At 38.1% G+C, this 14,454-nt stretch overlaps 1 protein-coding gene across 1 annotated transcript; it reads left to right on the forward strand.

The window, feature by feature from the left end:
• Positions 1 to 11,973: 11,973 nt before the first annotated feature.
• LOC123786820 (olfactory receptor 4S2-like) lies at positions 11,974 to 12,945 on the forward strand. Its single transcript, XM_045789174.2, is given in 1 exon segment — positions 11,974 to 12,945. A coding segment is annotated over 1 exon segment (879 nt). The 5' UTR covers positions 11,974 to 12,066.
• Positions 12,946 to 14,454: the final 1,509 nt, after the last annotated feature.

The raw sequence follows: 14,454 nt of genomic DNA on the forward strand, positions 1-14,454 counted from the left end.
TCTCTAGATCTCTGAAGATGTTGCTTCCTTTGCTAGAGTTATTGACCCACTTCTTACCTTTATTTTATTTATTTTTTTAAAGATTTTATTAATTTATTTATTTGACAGAGATACAGCCAGTGAGAGAGGGAACACAAGCAGGGGGAGTGGGAGAGGAAGAAGCAGGCTCCCAGTGGAAGAGCCTGATGCAAGGCTCGATCCCAGAATGCAGGGATCATGCCCTGAGACAAAGGCAGATGCTTAATGACTGCGCTACCCAGGCTCCCCGACCCACTTCTTACTTTTAGTACTCAGATTGAGAGTCTTATCTTCTTGGATGTTGTCTCTGATCTTTTCTTTGTATGGTTTTATTAATTGTTCCTCATATGAATTCTCATAGCACAGTTTATCTTTAATCAGCATAATACTCACTATACCTATTGCAATTTTCTTCTCACTAATAGGGCTGTCCCATTATTTGGTGGTCTTTATATCTGGAGGATCTGGCACAGTGCCCAGTGAAGAAAAATGCTTGCTAAATCTCTCTTTTTTTATTTCCAAATTGAGATGTAATTGACATAAAACAATGTGTAAGTTTAAGTTGTAAAACATGTTAATTTGGTATTTATTTATTGCAACATGATACCTCCATAACTTTGGCTAACACTTCTATCATATCATGAAATTATCATTTCTTTTTAATGGTGAAAACATTTAAGATATACTCTCTTAGCAGTTTTGAACTATTGACTATAATCACCATTCTATGCATTAGATCCTTAAAACCTATTCATCTTCTAGTTGCAAGTTGGTACCCCTTCACAACATCTCCCAATTCCCCTACCTCCTTCCTCTGTAACCACCATTCTACTGTCTGTTGCTACAAGTTTGCCTTTTTTAGATTCCACATATAAATGAAATCACCTATTTGTCTTTCTCTGATGAGATGTGTTTTTGAAGAAAGGAGAAAAGGAAATGAAGAAAAAGAGGACCTTAGGGAAGAGGAAAGGAGGGAGGAAGGAAGGAAAGAACAGAAAGATGAGGAAGACAGAGAAAGAGAGAAACAGAAGGGAAAAAATGGCAGAGTAGGGGACCCTATTTAAACCAGTTCCCTGGATTGAGCTGGGTATCTACCAGACCCTTCTGAACACCCATGAAATCAGCCTGAGATGTAAGAAGATATATCTAGATCTCCACAAGCAGAATATCTCCAGCAGTTGGTCTCGAGGTATGAAATGGGGAGCCGTGATTCTGCAGGCAGATACTGGAAGATAAACGGAAGGGGGAAGGGGACTCCATGAACTTGCACCAGGAAGGCAAAAGCATCCCACTCTGGGGACTGGGTACAGATTCACTTGTAGTGGTAGGGAAAGAACTTTAGGGCAGTGCCCCAGACTGCAACCTGGATCTATACAGGCATGCCTGTGAACCAGGGATGGCTGGTGGTTTTAGAAGCACAAAGGGCAGAGACGTGCCCAGCCCTGGGAGTGAGGGCTGGGAGAGCTGCTGTGGGGCCCACAACCCAGGACATTGCGGGGTATTAGCAGCACAGACAGAAACAGAGACAGTGTGGCCTGGAGAGCTCAGTGAAGAACAGACTGCAATCTCTCTGCTCTGAGACAGAGGTTTGGATATGGTCACTTCTGCTCTGACTCATGGAAGAAATGCGGAAAGCTGCCAAAGAAAGCCACCAGAGAATAAAAGTCCCCCCAAAACCGGTTTTCACTGAGCCCACCCTCTCCCCACAGGGGGCAGGGCAACTCTGCCCAAATAGGATTGCCTGAGTAACAGTACAGCAGGCTCTTCCCCCAGAAGACAGGCTGGAAGAACAAGAGGCCCACAACCCTAAGAACCCTATAAAACAGGTGCATCTTGCTTGGGTCCTGGTCAATAATTTGGACTCTGTACATTCCCTCAATGACCCCTGAACAGAATGACTAAGAGGAAGAACCCCCAAGAAAGGAAAGAATCAGAGACTGTAACCTCTGCCAAAGAACTAATGGATATGGATATAACCAAGATGTCAGAAATAGATTTCAGAGTAAGTTATCAAGGCAATACCTAGGCTTGAGAAAGATATTAATGGCAATGTAGAATCCTTAAGGGCAGAAATGAGATCTAATCAGGCCAAGCTTAAAAATGCTATGAATGAAATGCAGTCTAAACTGGATGCTCTGACTGCCAGGGCAAACAAGGCAGAAGAACAAATTAATGAGTTAGAGGGTAAGATGATAGAAAAGAAGAAAAATGAGGTGGCATGGGGAAAACAAATTAAAATCCAAGGAATCAAACTGAACAAGATTAGTGACTCAATGAAGAGTTCCAATATCAGAATTATTGGGCTCCCCAGGGGGTGGAGAAAGAGAGAGGTCTAGAAGATGTATTTGAGTAAATCATAGTTGAGATCTTCCCTAATCTGGGAAAGGAAGAAAGTATTAGTGTCCAAGAGGCAGAGAGGACCCCTCCCAAGATCAATGAGACTAGACCAATATATAGATATAGATATAGATATAGATATAGATAGATATAGATATAGATATATAGATATAGATAGATATAGATATAGATATAGATATATAGATATAGATAGATAGATATAGATATAGATATATAGATATCTATATCTATATCTATATCTAGATCTAGATCTAGATATAGATATAGATATATAGCAGTACAATTTGCAAATCTTAGATCCAAGGAAACAATCTTGAAAGTGGCAAGGGGGAAGAGATTTCTTATGTACAGAAGGAGGAGCATCAGAATAATGTCAGATCATTCCACAGAGACCTGGCAAGACAGAAAGGGCTGGCAAGACATATTCAAGCCTACTAAATGAGAAGAACATGCAGCCAAGGATACTTTATCCAGCAAGGCTGTCATTCAGAATGGATGGAGACACAAGGAGAAAGAATATGTGACCACCAAGCCAGCCCTGCAAGAAATGTTAAAGGGGGCTCTGTAAAAGGAGAAAGACCCCAGGATTGATATAGAACAGAAATTTACAGAGACAATCTATAGAAACAAGGACTTCACATGCAACAAGATGACATTAAAATCATATCTTTCAGTAATCACTCTCAATATGAATGGCCTAAATGCTCCCATGAAACACCACAGGGTTGCAGATTGGATAAAAAGAGATGACCCATCCATATGCTGTCTACAAGGGACTCATTTCGAAACTAAAGATACGTCGAGACTGAAAATGAAGGGATGGAGAACAATTGTTCATGCCAACGGACCTCAAAAGAAAGCTGGGGTAGCAATTCTCATATCAGACAAATTAGATTTTAAGCTAAAGACTGTAGTTAGAGATACAGAAGGACACTATATCATTCTTAAAGTGTCTATCCAACAAGAGGATCTAACAATTATAAATATCTATGCTCCCAACATGGGAGCAGCCAACTACATAAGCCAACTGTTAACCAAAATAAAGGGACATGTTGATAATAATACATTAATAGTAGTGGACCTCAACACTCCACTCTCAGCAATAGACAGATCATCTAAGCAGAAAATAAACAAAGAAAAAAGAGCTTTGAATGATGCACTGGACCAGATGGACCTCATTGATATATACAGAACATTCTACCCTAAAACAACAGAATACACATTCTTCTTGAATGCACATGAGACTTTCTCCAGAGTAGACCACATACTGGGTCACAAATCAGGTCTCAACAGATACCAAAAGATTGAGATTATTTCCTGTGTATTCTCAGACCACAATGCTTTGAAACTGGAACTCAGTCATGAGAAAAATTTGGAAGAAATTCAAACACTGCTTAAGAATGTTTGGGTCTGTGTGTTATATGCAACTAATGAATCATCGAACTTTATATCAGAAACCAGGGATGTACTGTATGGTGACTAACATAATATAATAAAAAAACATTAAAAAAAAGAATGTTTGGGTCAACCAGGAAATCAAAGAAGAACTTAAACAATTTATGAAAATGAATGAGAATGAAAATATTTTGGTCCAAAACCTACAGGATACTGCAAAGGTGGTCCTATGGGGGAAATACATAGCCATCCAAGCACCACTCAAAAAAATAGAGAAATCTAGAATACACAATCTATATTTACACCTTAAAGAATTGGAGAGGGAACAACAAAGAAGGCCTAAGCCATGCACTAGAAAAGAAATAATAAAGATTAAAGCAGAGATCAATGAATTAGAAACCAGAAATAGAGTAGAAATACAGTAGAGTAGATCAACGAAACTAGAAGCTGGTTCTTTGAAAGAATTAATAAGATAGATAAACCATTGGCCAGACTTATCCAAAAGAAAAGAGAAAGGACCCAAATCAATAAAATTATGAATGAAAGGGAGAGATCACGACTAACACCAAGTATATAGAAACAATCATTAGAAACAATTATCAACACCTATATGCCAATAAATTAAGCAACCTGGAAGAAATGGATGCCTTCCTGGAAACGTATAAACTACCAAGACTGAAACAGGAAAAAAATTGACAACCGGAATAGACCAATAACAAGTAGTGAAATTGAAGCAGTGATCAGAAACCTCCCAAAAAACAAGAGTCCAGGGCCTGACAGATTCCCCGGGGAATTCTACCAAACATTCAAAGAAGAAATAATACCTATTCTCCTGAAGCTGTTTCAAAAATAGAAACAGAAGGAAAAATTCCAAACTCATTCTATGAGGCCAGCATTACCTTGATCCCATCAAAAAGGAGAATTACAGACCAATATCCCTGAAAAATATGGTTGCCAAAATTCTCAACAAGATCTCAGCTAATAGGATCCAACAATACATTAAAAGGATTATCCATCAGGACAAGATGGGATTCATCCCTGGGATGCAAGGTGGTTCAACATTCTCAAATCAATCAGTGTGATAGAACACATTACTAAGAGAAGAGACAAGAACCATATGATCCTCTCAATTGATGCAGAAAAAGCATTTGACAATATACAGCATCCATACCCATCCAATATACAGAAAGTATTTCCAGTAGTGCAATGAGAACATGATACAAAAAAAAAATCAAAAGAATTATTTTTGAAAACAAAATAAGAGAATAATGAAATTAAGACAAGTCAATAGAGGGTTGGAATATAGAGTCAAAGAACTTCTCTAAGAAAGTAGAGTTTTAAAAAATCAAAGAAAAGAAAAATAGGAAAAAATATGAAAAATCTAGGCAAGAGGTAAAACATTCAACTCATATTTGTTCCAGGAGAACAGAGAAAACAGAGGAGAAAAATTTAAAAGGAACAATGAAAGGAAAACTCTTAGGAGGAAGGTTTAAGTCTCCAGATCCAGAAGATGTACTGAGTGCCCACCCTAGTGATGAGAAAACAATAACTAAGACACATTATTATGCAGTTTTATTACCCTAGAGGTTAGGAAGATTGTAAAATTATTGAGAGGGACAGAAAAAAATATAGGCCACAAAAAGTATGCAAAACCCAAAAGGCATTAGAGTGTTTAGTAACAACGCTAGACCCTTCAGTACAGTAGAAAAGTGCCTGAATCTGATTTTCAGCCTAGAATTCTAGACAGAACGAAACCATCAATCAGGTATGAAAGTAGAATAAGAACTTTTCATTCATGCAAAGATTTACAAAATTTACTTTATAAGTACCCTGTCTTTGAAAGTATGGGAGGATGTGTCCCAGCAAAAGCAACAAAGAGGAAGAGATAGGCTCAAGAAATCAGTGCAGGGGTGGCCCAAACAAGAAAAGACACAAGAACTATATGATCCTCTCAATTGATGCAGAAAAGCATTTGACAAAATACAGCATCCTTTCCTGATTAAAACTCTTCAGAGTGTAGGGATAGAGGGTACATTCCACAAATTCATAAAAACCATCTATGAAAAGCCCACAGCGAATATCATTCTCAATGGGGAAAAGCTGAGAGTATTTCCCTTAAGATCAGGAACACAGCAAGGATGCCCTCTCTCTCCACTATTGTTCAACATAGTACCGGAAGTCCTAGCAACAGCAATCAGACAATAAAAGGTATTCATATTGGAAAAGAAGTCAAACTCTCTCTCTTTACAGATGACACGATACTTTATGTGGAAAACCCAAAAGACTCCACCCGCAAATTACTGGAACTCATAGAACAATTCAGTAATGTGGCAGGATACAAAATCAATGCACAGAACTCAGTTTCTTTCCTGTACACTAATAATGCAACTGTAGAAAAAGAAATTAGTGAATTCCATTTACAATAGCACCAAAAAAAATAATAATAATAACATACCTTGGAATAAACCTAACCAAAGAGGTAAAGGAACTGTACTCTAGAAACTACAGAACACTTATGAAAGTAATTGAAGAAGACACAAAAAGATGGAAAACCATTCTATGCTAATGGTTAGGAAGAATAAACATTGTTAAAATGTCTGTGCTACCCAGAGCAATCTATACTTTCAATGCCATCCTAATCAAAATACCAATGACATTTTTTTAAAGTGCTGGAACAAACAATCCTAAAATTTGTATAGAGACAGAAAAGATCCCCAATCACCAAGGAAATGTTGGACAAGAAAAACAAAGCTGGGGGCATCATGTTGCCTGATTTCAAGCTATATTACAAAGATGTGATCACCAAGACAGCATGGTACTGGCACAAAAACAGACACATAGATCAATGGGAAAGAATAGAGAGCCCAGATATGGACCCTCAACTCTACAATCAACTAATCTTCAACAATGCAGGAAAAAAAATAGCCAATGGGAAAAAGACAGTCTCTTCAGTAAATAGTGCTGGGAAAATTGAACAGCTATACACAGAAGAATGAAACTCAACCATTCTCTTATACCATACACCAAAATAAACTCAAAATGGATGAAAGACCTCAATGTAAGACAGGAATCCATCAAAATCATAGAGGAGAATGTAGGTAATAACCTCTTTGACATCGGCCACAGCAACTTCTTTCAAAACATGTCTCCAAAGGCAAGGGAAACAAAAGTGAAAATGAACTTTTGGAACTTCATTAAGATAAAAAGCTCCTACACAGGAAAGGAAATGGTCAACAAAAGAAAGAGGCAAACCACAGAATGGGAGAAGGTATTTGCAAATTACACTACAGATAAAGGGCTGGATCCAAGATCTATAAAGCACTTCTCAAACTCAACACCTTAAAAACAAATAATCAGTCAAAAAATGGGCAGAAGACATGAACAGACACTTTTCCAAAGAAGACATAGGAATGGCTAATAGACACATGAAAAGATGCTCAACATCATTAGCCATCAGGGAAATTCAAATCAAAACCACATTGAGATACCACCTTACACCAGTTAGAATGGCAAAAATTGACAAGGCAAGAAACAACAAGTGTTGGAGATGTTTTGGAGAAAGGGGAACCCTCTTACACTGTTGGTGGGAATGCCAGTTGGTATAGCCACTTTGGAAAACAGTGTGGAGGTTCCCCAAAAAGTTAAAAATAGAGCTGCTCTATGACCCAGCAATTCCACTGCTGGGTATTTACCCCAATGATACAGATGTAGTGAAATGAAGGGGCATATGCATCCCAATGTTCATAGCAGCAATGTCTAAATAGCCAAACTGTGGAAGGAGCCGAGATGCCCTTCAACAGACCACTGGATAAAGAAGATGTGGTCCATATATACAATGGAATATTACTCAGCCATCACAAAGAATGATTACCCACCATTTGCATTGACATGGATGGAACTGGAGGAGATTATGCTAAGTGAAATAAGTCAAGCAGAGAATGACAATTATCATATGGTTTCACTTATATGTGGAACAAAGTAATAGCATGGAGGACATTAGGAGAAGGAAGGAAAAGTGAAGGTGGGGGAGTCAGAAGGGGAGACAAACCATGAGAACTGTCAACTCCCAGAAACTATCTGAGGGTTTTATTGGGGGAGGAGATTGAGGGGATGGGTTAGCCTTGTGATGGGTATTAAGAAGGGCACGTATTGCATGGAGCACTGGGTGTTATACGCAAACAATGAACCGTGGTACACTACATCAAAAACTAATGATGTACTGTATAGTGACTAACATAACATAATAGAGAGAGAGAGAGAGAGAGAGAGAGAAACAGTGACAGATTTTCATCTCAAAAAGAATTTGGGGAATTCAGTAAAAACAGTACTTCCACAGTCGGCCATTCCTTATCTAAACAGCCATTTATTTGTAACTTAGAGAGTCATAGAACAATAAACTGTTTTCAACAACAACAAAAGGCACTTCTGTGCTGCAACGTGATAATCCTTTCTGCCTAACTGAGATGAATGCTATTTGAGTTACTGCATTTCTCATTGTTGAGGTTGTGCCACTCAAACACACAGAACTTTAGGCATGACCTGAACGTTCACGCTGTAATTCAGTAACAAATTTTACACTAGATTGCAGGGGTGTAATGCTCAATTCTTGTGAAGCCCCCTTGACCTCAATGCCTTAGAGACTCATTCAGGTCAATATAGGGCTGAGGCATTATCTTTACTGTGCCACCAATTAGCACATTGTGCTTGTGTACTTGAGCTTCAGCAAATTTTAAAATGAAATTTTAAATGAAAATAGTTTAATAGTTTTTGAACTACTGTACTTGGGCTAGTGGTGCAATATAATGATACAAAACATCAACTACCTTCCCTTGCACCAACTTTGAGTAAACTGTGCAAAGCTGTAAAAATAGCCTGCGTATTTTTAACTAGCAATTTACCAAGTAGCCTTCAATATAGTTTTACAAGGGGTCCCTTAGTGGGAATTATACTTGCACTTTCTCTAACAATACTCTCCAGATGCTACCCAATCACCTGGCTAGCTGTTCCCTCAGGGCTGTGATGATGCATAGAGATTGCTGGCAATCTCTCTCTTGTCATCCAGGAATATAGAAATAAAGTCTTACAGACCAAGATCAGAAGCCAAGGCACAGCTATAAGCTCATAAAATCTTCTGAGAGGAGAGAGAGAGAGAGAAAGAATAAATAATGTAGGACCTCTTTTCAGGCTGTAGGTGTAATCCTTTTGTGAAATGGGACAAACTCATAAGAGAAACATCACTATATAGGTTTCAATCTTTTAGCATGAATATCTAGATACAGATCCCATTTCCATCTCAGAAAGGTTTATTGATCCAAGAAGATCTCAGATTGTCCAAATCCATGTCGTGGGACCAGACTCAAGAAGATGGCCAGAGTAAGTTTCCCATCTGTAATGACAAGATAACAACCAGGAGAGAGGTGAGGACAATTTTAATATATTCAAATCATATTCAAGGATAAAAAGGAATATTTAAATTATTCAACCACTTATAACATCTGTTCTAATAACTCTATCGAGTAATTTGGGAAGTAGTTTACTGTAACTTAAAGTGTATCAATATTATTTCAATTGGAATTTAGTTCCAGCTTTACACTAACTGTGCAACCTAGATAATTCAGTTTTCTCCCTGAACTTTACTTTCACCAGTGGTTAGATGAGTAGAATACAGTCAGGTGATAACTAAGTTTTTTTTTTTCTCATCTATACAAGTATAGGATTTTCATGAATTATGGTCCAGTCTAAGAGGATTTGAAAAGGTCTTTTAAAGGTATTACTCTAAAATGAAAGACTTTATGTCAGGTATTGGATTTTATTTATCTTTTTATGTTCCAAGCACAATGCCAGACACAGAGAATGTGCTCCATAAATATTTATCAACTGAAAGGATAAATATTGTGCTGTGTGAAATGTAGAAGATCATATAGATGGTATCTAAAAGAGTCTATGTTGTGGTACATTTACGCATGAGCAGATTTTTTTTTCAAGACTTATTCAGATTATTATTCCTTATTTCTCAGTTCCACAAATACTTAGTAAGTTACTTCCTCAGTTGTGAACAATTAAAAGAACAGGATAAATTGGGACTTTAAATGTTTCTATATGTAAAAGTTCAAAGGATTGACAGGTAATAAAATGATGTCAAGTGACCAGAGACATGAAAACATGCACATGAGTCATAATGTCTCTATGAGGGATATTGACTATGAGGGATATTGTCATAATGTCATAATGTCATAATGTCATAATGTCTATATGAGGGATATTGACATAATGTCTCTATGAGGGATATTGTCAAAGACACTATTGCATAAAGAACTTACTGTGGGATGGAACTTGCTGTTAGGAAAGAGATCCAGAGTATTTTATCTCTTTTCCTTGCAAAGAGCTCACAGAAGAAACTAAGACTAAATATCTTTGGGTGTTAAGGAGGGCACGTATTGCATAGAGCACTGGGTGTTATACGCAGACAATGAATCATGGAACACTACGTCAAAAACTAATGATGTACTGTATGGTGACTAACATAACATAATAAAAAATTAAAAAATAAAAAGACTAAATCTTTTTCCCAGAGGATTTCAGGAAGTTGCAGTCTTACTATTTGTTTTATTTGAAATAATTTAGGTGGCCTTATGAAGTGAAATAAGGGTGCAATCTTTCTTTTTCTTTCTTTCTTTCTTTCTTTCTTTCTTTCTTTCTTTCTTTCTTTCTTTCTTTCTTTCTTTTCTTTCTTTCTTTCTTTCTTTCTCAGAGAGAGAGAGAGACAGCGAGAGAGGGAACACAAGCAAGGGCAATGGGAGAGGGAGAAATAGGCTTCCCACCAAGCAGGGAGCCCAATGTGGGGCTCGATACCAGAACCCTGGGATGATGACCTGAACCAAAGGCAGATGCTTAATGGCTGAGCCACCCAGGTGCCCCCAATCTTATTTCTTTAACACCATTATAACTAGTATATATTCTTTGGCATTATCTGAGAGACTAAATCTGACCTAAGAACCTGGGCAGATGAATGGAAATGATCCATCCCATATAGCCCCTGGTCCACAGTGTTCAGATATTTGATACTGATGCTGCTGAAATTCTTTCACTGAAGTGATATGACTTTGATTTACTGGTAACTGGTTGCTTTTATGCTCATTAATTAATTCAATCCTTACATGAGTGGCATTATTCTTTCCCAGGGAAGGACTTTGAAGTTAATAGAAGTGAGGAAAATTGTGTTAAGATCACACAGCCTGTAAGAGGTAGGGTTGTTGAGTCAGGCCCTATTGGTCTATCTTTAAATCCTATGCTCTTTCTCCCAGTGAAGACAATAGAAAGATCTTGGGTCTTAGACTTGGAATAATTTTCTCAGCCCCAGATCGAGTTGAGATAGCCATGATTCAGGAAGAATATACCAGCTGTCTGAACATCTTTGAGTCATCTTTCCTGAACTCAGACAGGAAGCCATTCAGGAATATGGACTATATTCTGGTACTACTCTAGTCAAAGAATGTATTTGAGCAGGTGGGTGTCAGCAGTAGATACATTTTCTAAACATGGAAAGCATGGAAATACATATAAATGGGAATTAGGATGTGAACATACAAAGGAGTTTAGTGTCCTTAGATGACTCTGCTCCAGGCTTTCTCCCTTCTTCCATTCAGCACGTTCTCTGGTCACTTTTAGAGGAGTGATGATAATTACATATTCTCTTACAGGGTGACAGGTACTTCAAAGGTGATCCTTACAGCACTTCTATGGTGTGTACTGTTCCTTTTCTTTTTTTAATAGATTTTATTTATTTATTTGACAGAGAGAGAGTGACTACAAGCAGAGGGAATGGCAGGGAGAAGGAGAAGCAGAATCCCCGCAGAGCAGGGAGCCCCATGCGGGACTAAGTACCATGACTATGGGATCATGACCTGAGCATAAGGCAGATGGCCAACAGCCTGAGTCACCCAGGCACCCCATGGTGTGTACTATTCTTACACACATTTAACACTTGAGAAGTATAGGTCTAAGTTTAACAGAAAATCCAATGCGAGTCAATAATGTGGTAAGAAAATTAATGGTGAGGAAAATACCCATTAACTATGTTCAAGAAATATGAAGAATTTCATCTCCTATTTAGCATCACTTAAATATTTTCATAAGACTGTTCCTGTTAGGCTTTACCATGCTTACAGTGGTTTGTGATATTTATTTATTTTTGCAGAGAGCCAGAGCCACCAAGCCAGTATCATCTGGGTCCCCACAGAAGTAGCTAACAATGTCACTGAGTTTATATTCCTAGGACTTTCCCAAGATCCTGGAATGCAACTGATGTTCTTTGCCTTAGTCCTCCTCTTCTACATCGTGATCACGGTGGGAAAACTGCTCATTTTGCTTACGGTCTTTTCTGATCCCCCGCTCCATACACCCATGTATTTCTTCCTCAGTAACCTGTCCTTTGTGGACATTGCCTATTCCTCAGCCACAGCACCCAAGATGATTGCAGACTTTATTTCTGAGAAAAAGACCATTTCCTACTGGGGCTGTGTAACTCAGATGTTCACCTTCCACTTTTTTGGTTGTGCTAAGATTTTTGTCTTGATAGTTATGGCTTTTGACCACTACGCTGCCATCTGCCAGCCTCTCCGTTATACCACTATCATGAGTGCCAATGCTTGTATTGTGCTGGCATAACTGTCCTGGATAGGAGCTCTGGGTCATTCCTTTGTTCAGACCCTCCTGACCTTTCAGCTGCCTTTCTGCAATAATCGGGTCATTGACCATTATGTTTGTGATATCCACCCAGTCCTAAAACTTGCCTGTGCTGATACAACCCTGGTAAATATGTTGGTGGTTGTTAACAGTGGTCTTCTTGCTCTGGGGTGTTTCCTCATTCTTCTGGCCTCCTACACCGTCATTCTATTCAGTCTTCGCAAGCGGTCTTCAGAGAGCCGGCATAAGGCTCTCTCTACCTGTGGGTCTCATTTCACTGTAGTAACTTTCTTCTTTGTCCCTTGTTTCTTTATTTATCTGTGTCCATCCACTACTTTCCCACTGGATAAGGCTGTGTCTGTGTTCTATACTACCATCACCCCGATGTTAAACCCACTCATCTACACTCTGAGGAATGAGGATGTAAAGAATGCCATGAAACAGATATGGAATCACAAGGTCTCCTTGAAGGAAAAGCAGGAGGGATAGCTCGTCAGAATTGCAAAATGAGAGAATTAGCTGATACCTTCAGTAGTCTGTAACTTACTAATGAATTTAAGGAATACTCTCTAAAATTGAACTGTCTTGTAAGATTTCCTTGGACAGGCAAAAATTTAAGACAATTTTCTTTTTTTGTCTTTAGGTGGACTAAACTTAGACCTTTCCATACTGTCAAGGTTTATCTTCTCTTACTTTAAAGTAGGAAAGTAAACAGTGTGAGTATCTCATTTAACTACTTGATAGATCCCTTCAATTCAAGTTAAGATTTCTTACTGTATAATGAATGATTTAGAATGAGGTTACAAGAGAAAGATATCTCTGAGGACTTTGACCATTTCCCTTAAAAACAGAAGTGTATCTCCCCAGAGACTGCCTCCTTGTGTCCCTCCCACCCTCTTTCCCTTGCTTCTCTTCCTCCCTCCTCCTTTTCTTGCTTTCTTCCTTTTACCTTCTTCCTTCCTTTCCTAGTCTTTCCCCACAAATACCACATAATATAGTAGGGGAAATGCATTCACAAAGAGATAATGAGGACGCAATATAACACATATAGAAATAAATACATAGAAATATACACTGCATACCATTAAGAGGTTAGTGTAAATTCACAAACTGCTCAAAGGATGGTCTCTGTATAAGGGGGAAAGGAACATTTTACATATTTTGGAGTGGAACAATGTTTAAGAGAACTTACTGGAAAATTTGAATACTCTATTATCCCAGTAGCATATTGTTTTTACTGAAAATTATCCTACTTTTATTTTTGCAATACACAGACTAGAGTCATTAAAGCAACTAAAATGAATTGACTTTGAACTATTGAAATGACTAAATCAAAGAGATGTATTACAAATTTTTGGTTAAAAGTATTTTCAGTTTTTTAAAAGGACAAAATTGTTTCTTTTTGTTGTGCTCTTTTTTTTATAAATTTATTTTATTTTCCAAGATTGTATTTATTTATTTGACAGAAAGAAAGGGCACAAGCAGGGGGAGCAGCAGGCAGAGGGAGAGGGATAATCTGGCTCCCCATTGAGCAAGAAGCCTGATGTGGGGAGGACCCCAGAATCATGAACTGAGTGGAAAGTAGACACTTAACCAACTGAGTCACCCAGGTACCCCTTTTGTGGTGTTCTTAGTAAAGTCAGAGAATCCCTGAGTGCCTCAGTACTTCAGATAAGGCAGTTTTATTTTAAGGAAATTTTAGATCTTGCTCTTTGACTCACATCTTTCAAGAATTCTGCCCCGATTATTTTCATCCAACATTTCTTTTCTGTGTGCCTTAAGCACACCTCCATATAGTTTATGAAATGGTATCAGACACATTTTTTTCTGTTTTTTTTTCCTCTTAGTGGATTAATCTCATTTCTACGGCTTATTAAAGATGTAAGTAATGTATCTTACCTCTTTTCCACTCCCCGTATATGGCACAGGGCTGGATGTACAATAGATTCTTGTGACACAGTCTACCTGTTGTTACCCCACTATCCATGGTTCCTTGTT

Source organism: Ursus americanus, chromosome 9, assembly GCF_024610735.1.
Source record: "Ursus americanus isolate L20-20 chromosome 9, mUrsAme1.1.p, whole genome shotgun sequence".
NCBI classification, from domain to species: Eukaryota; Metazoa; Chordata; class Mammalia; order Carnivora; family Ursidae; genus Ursus; species Ursus americanus.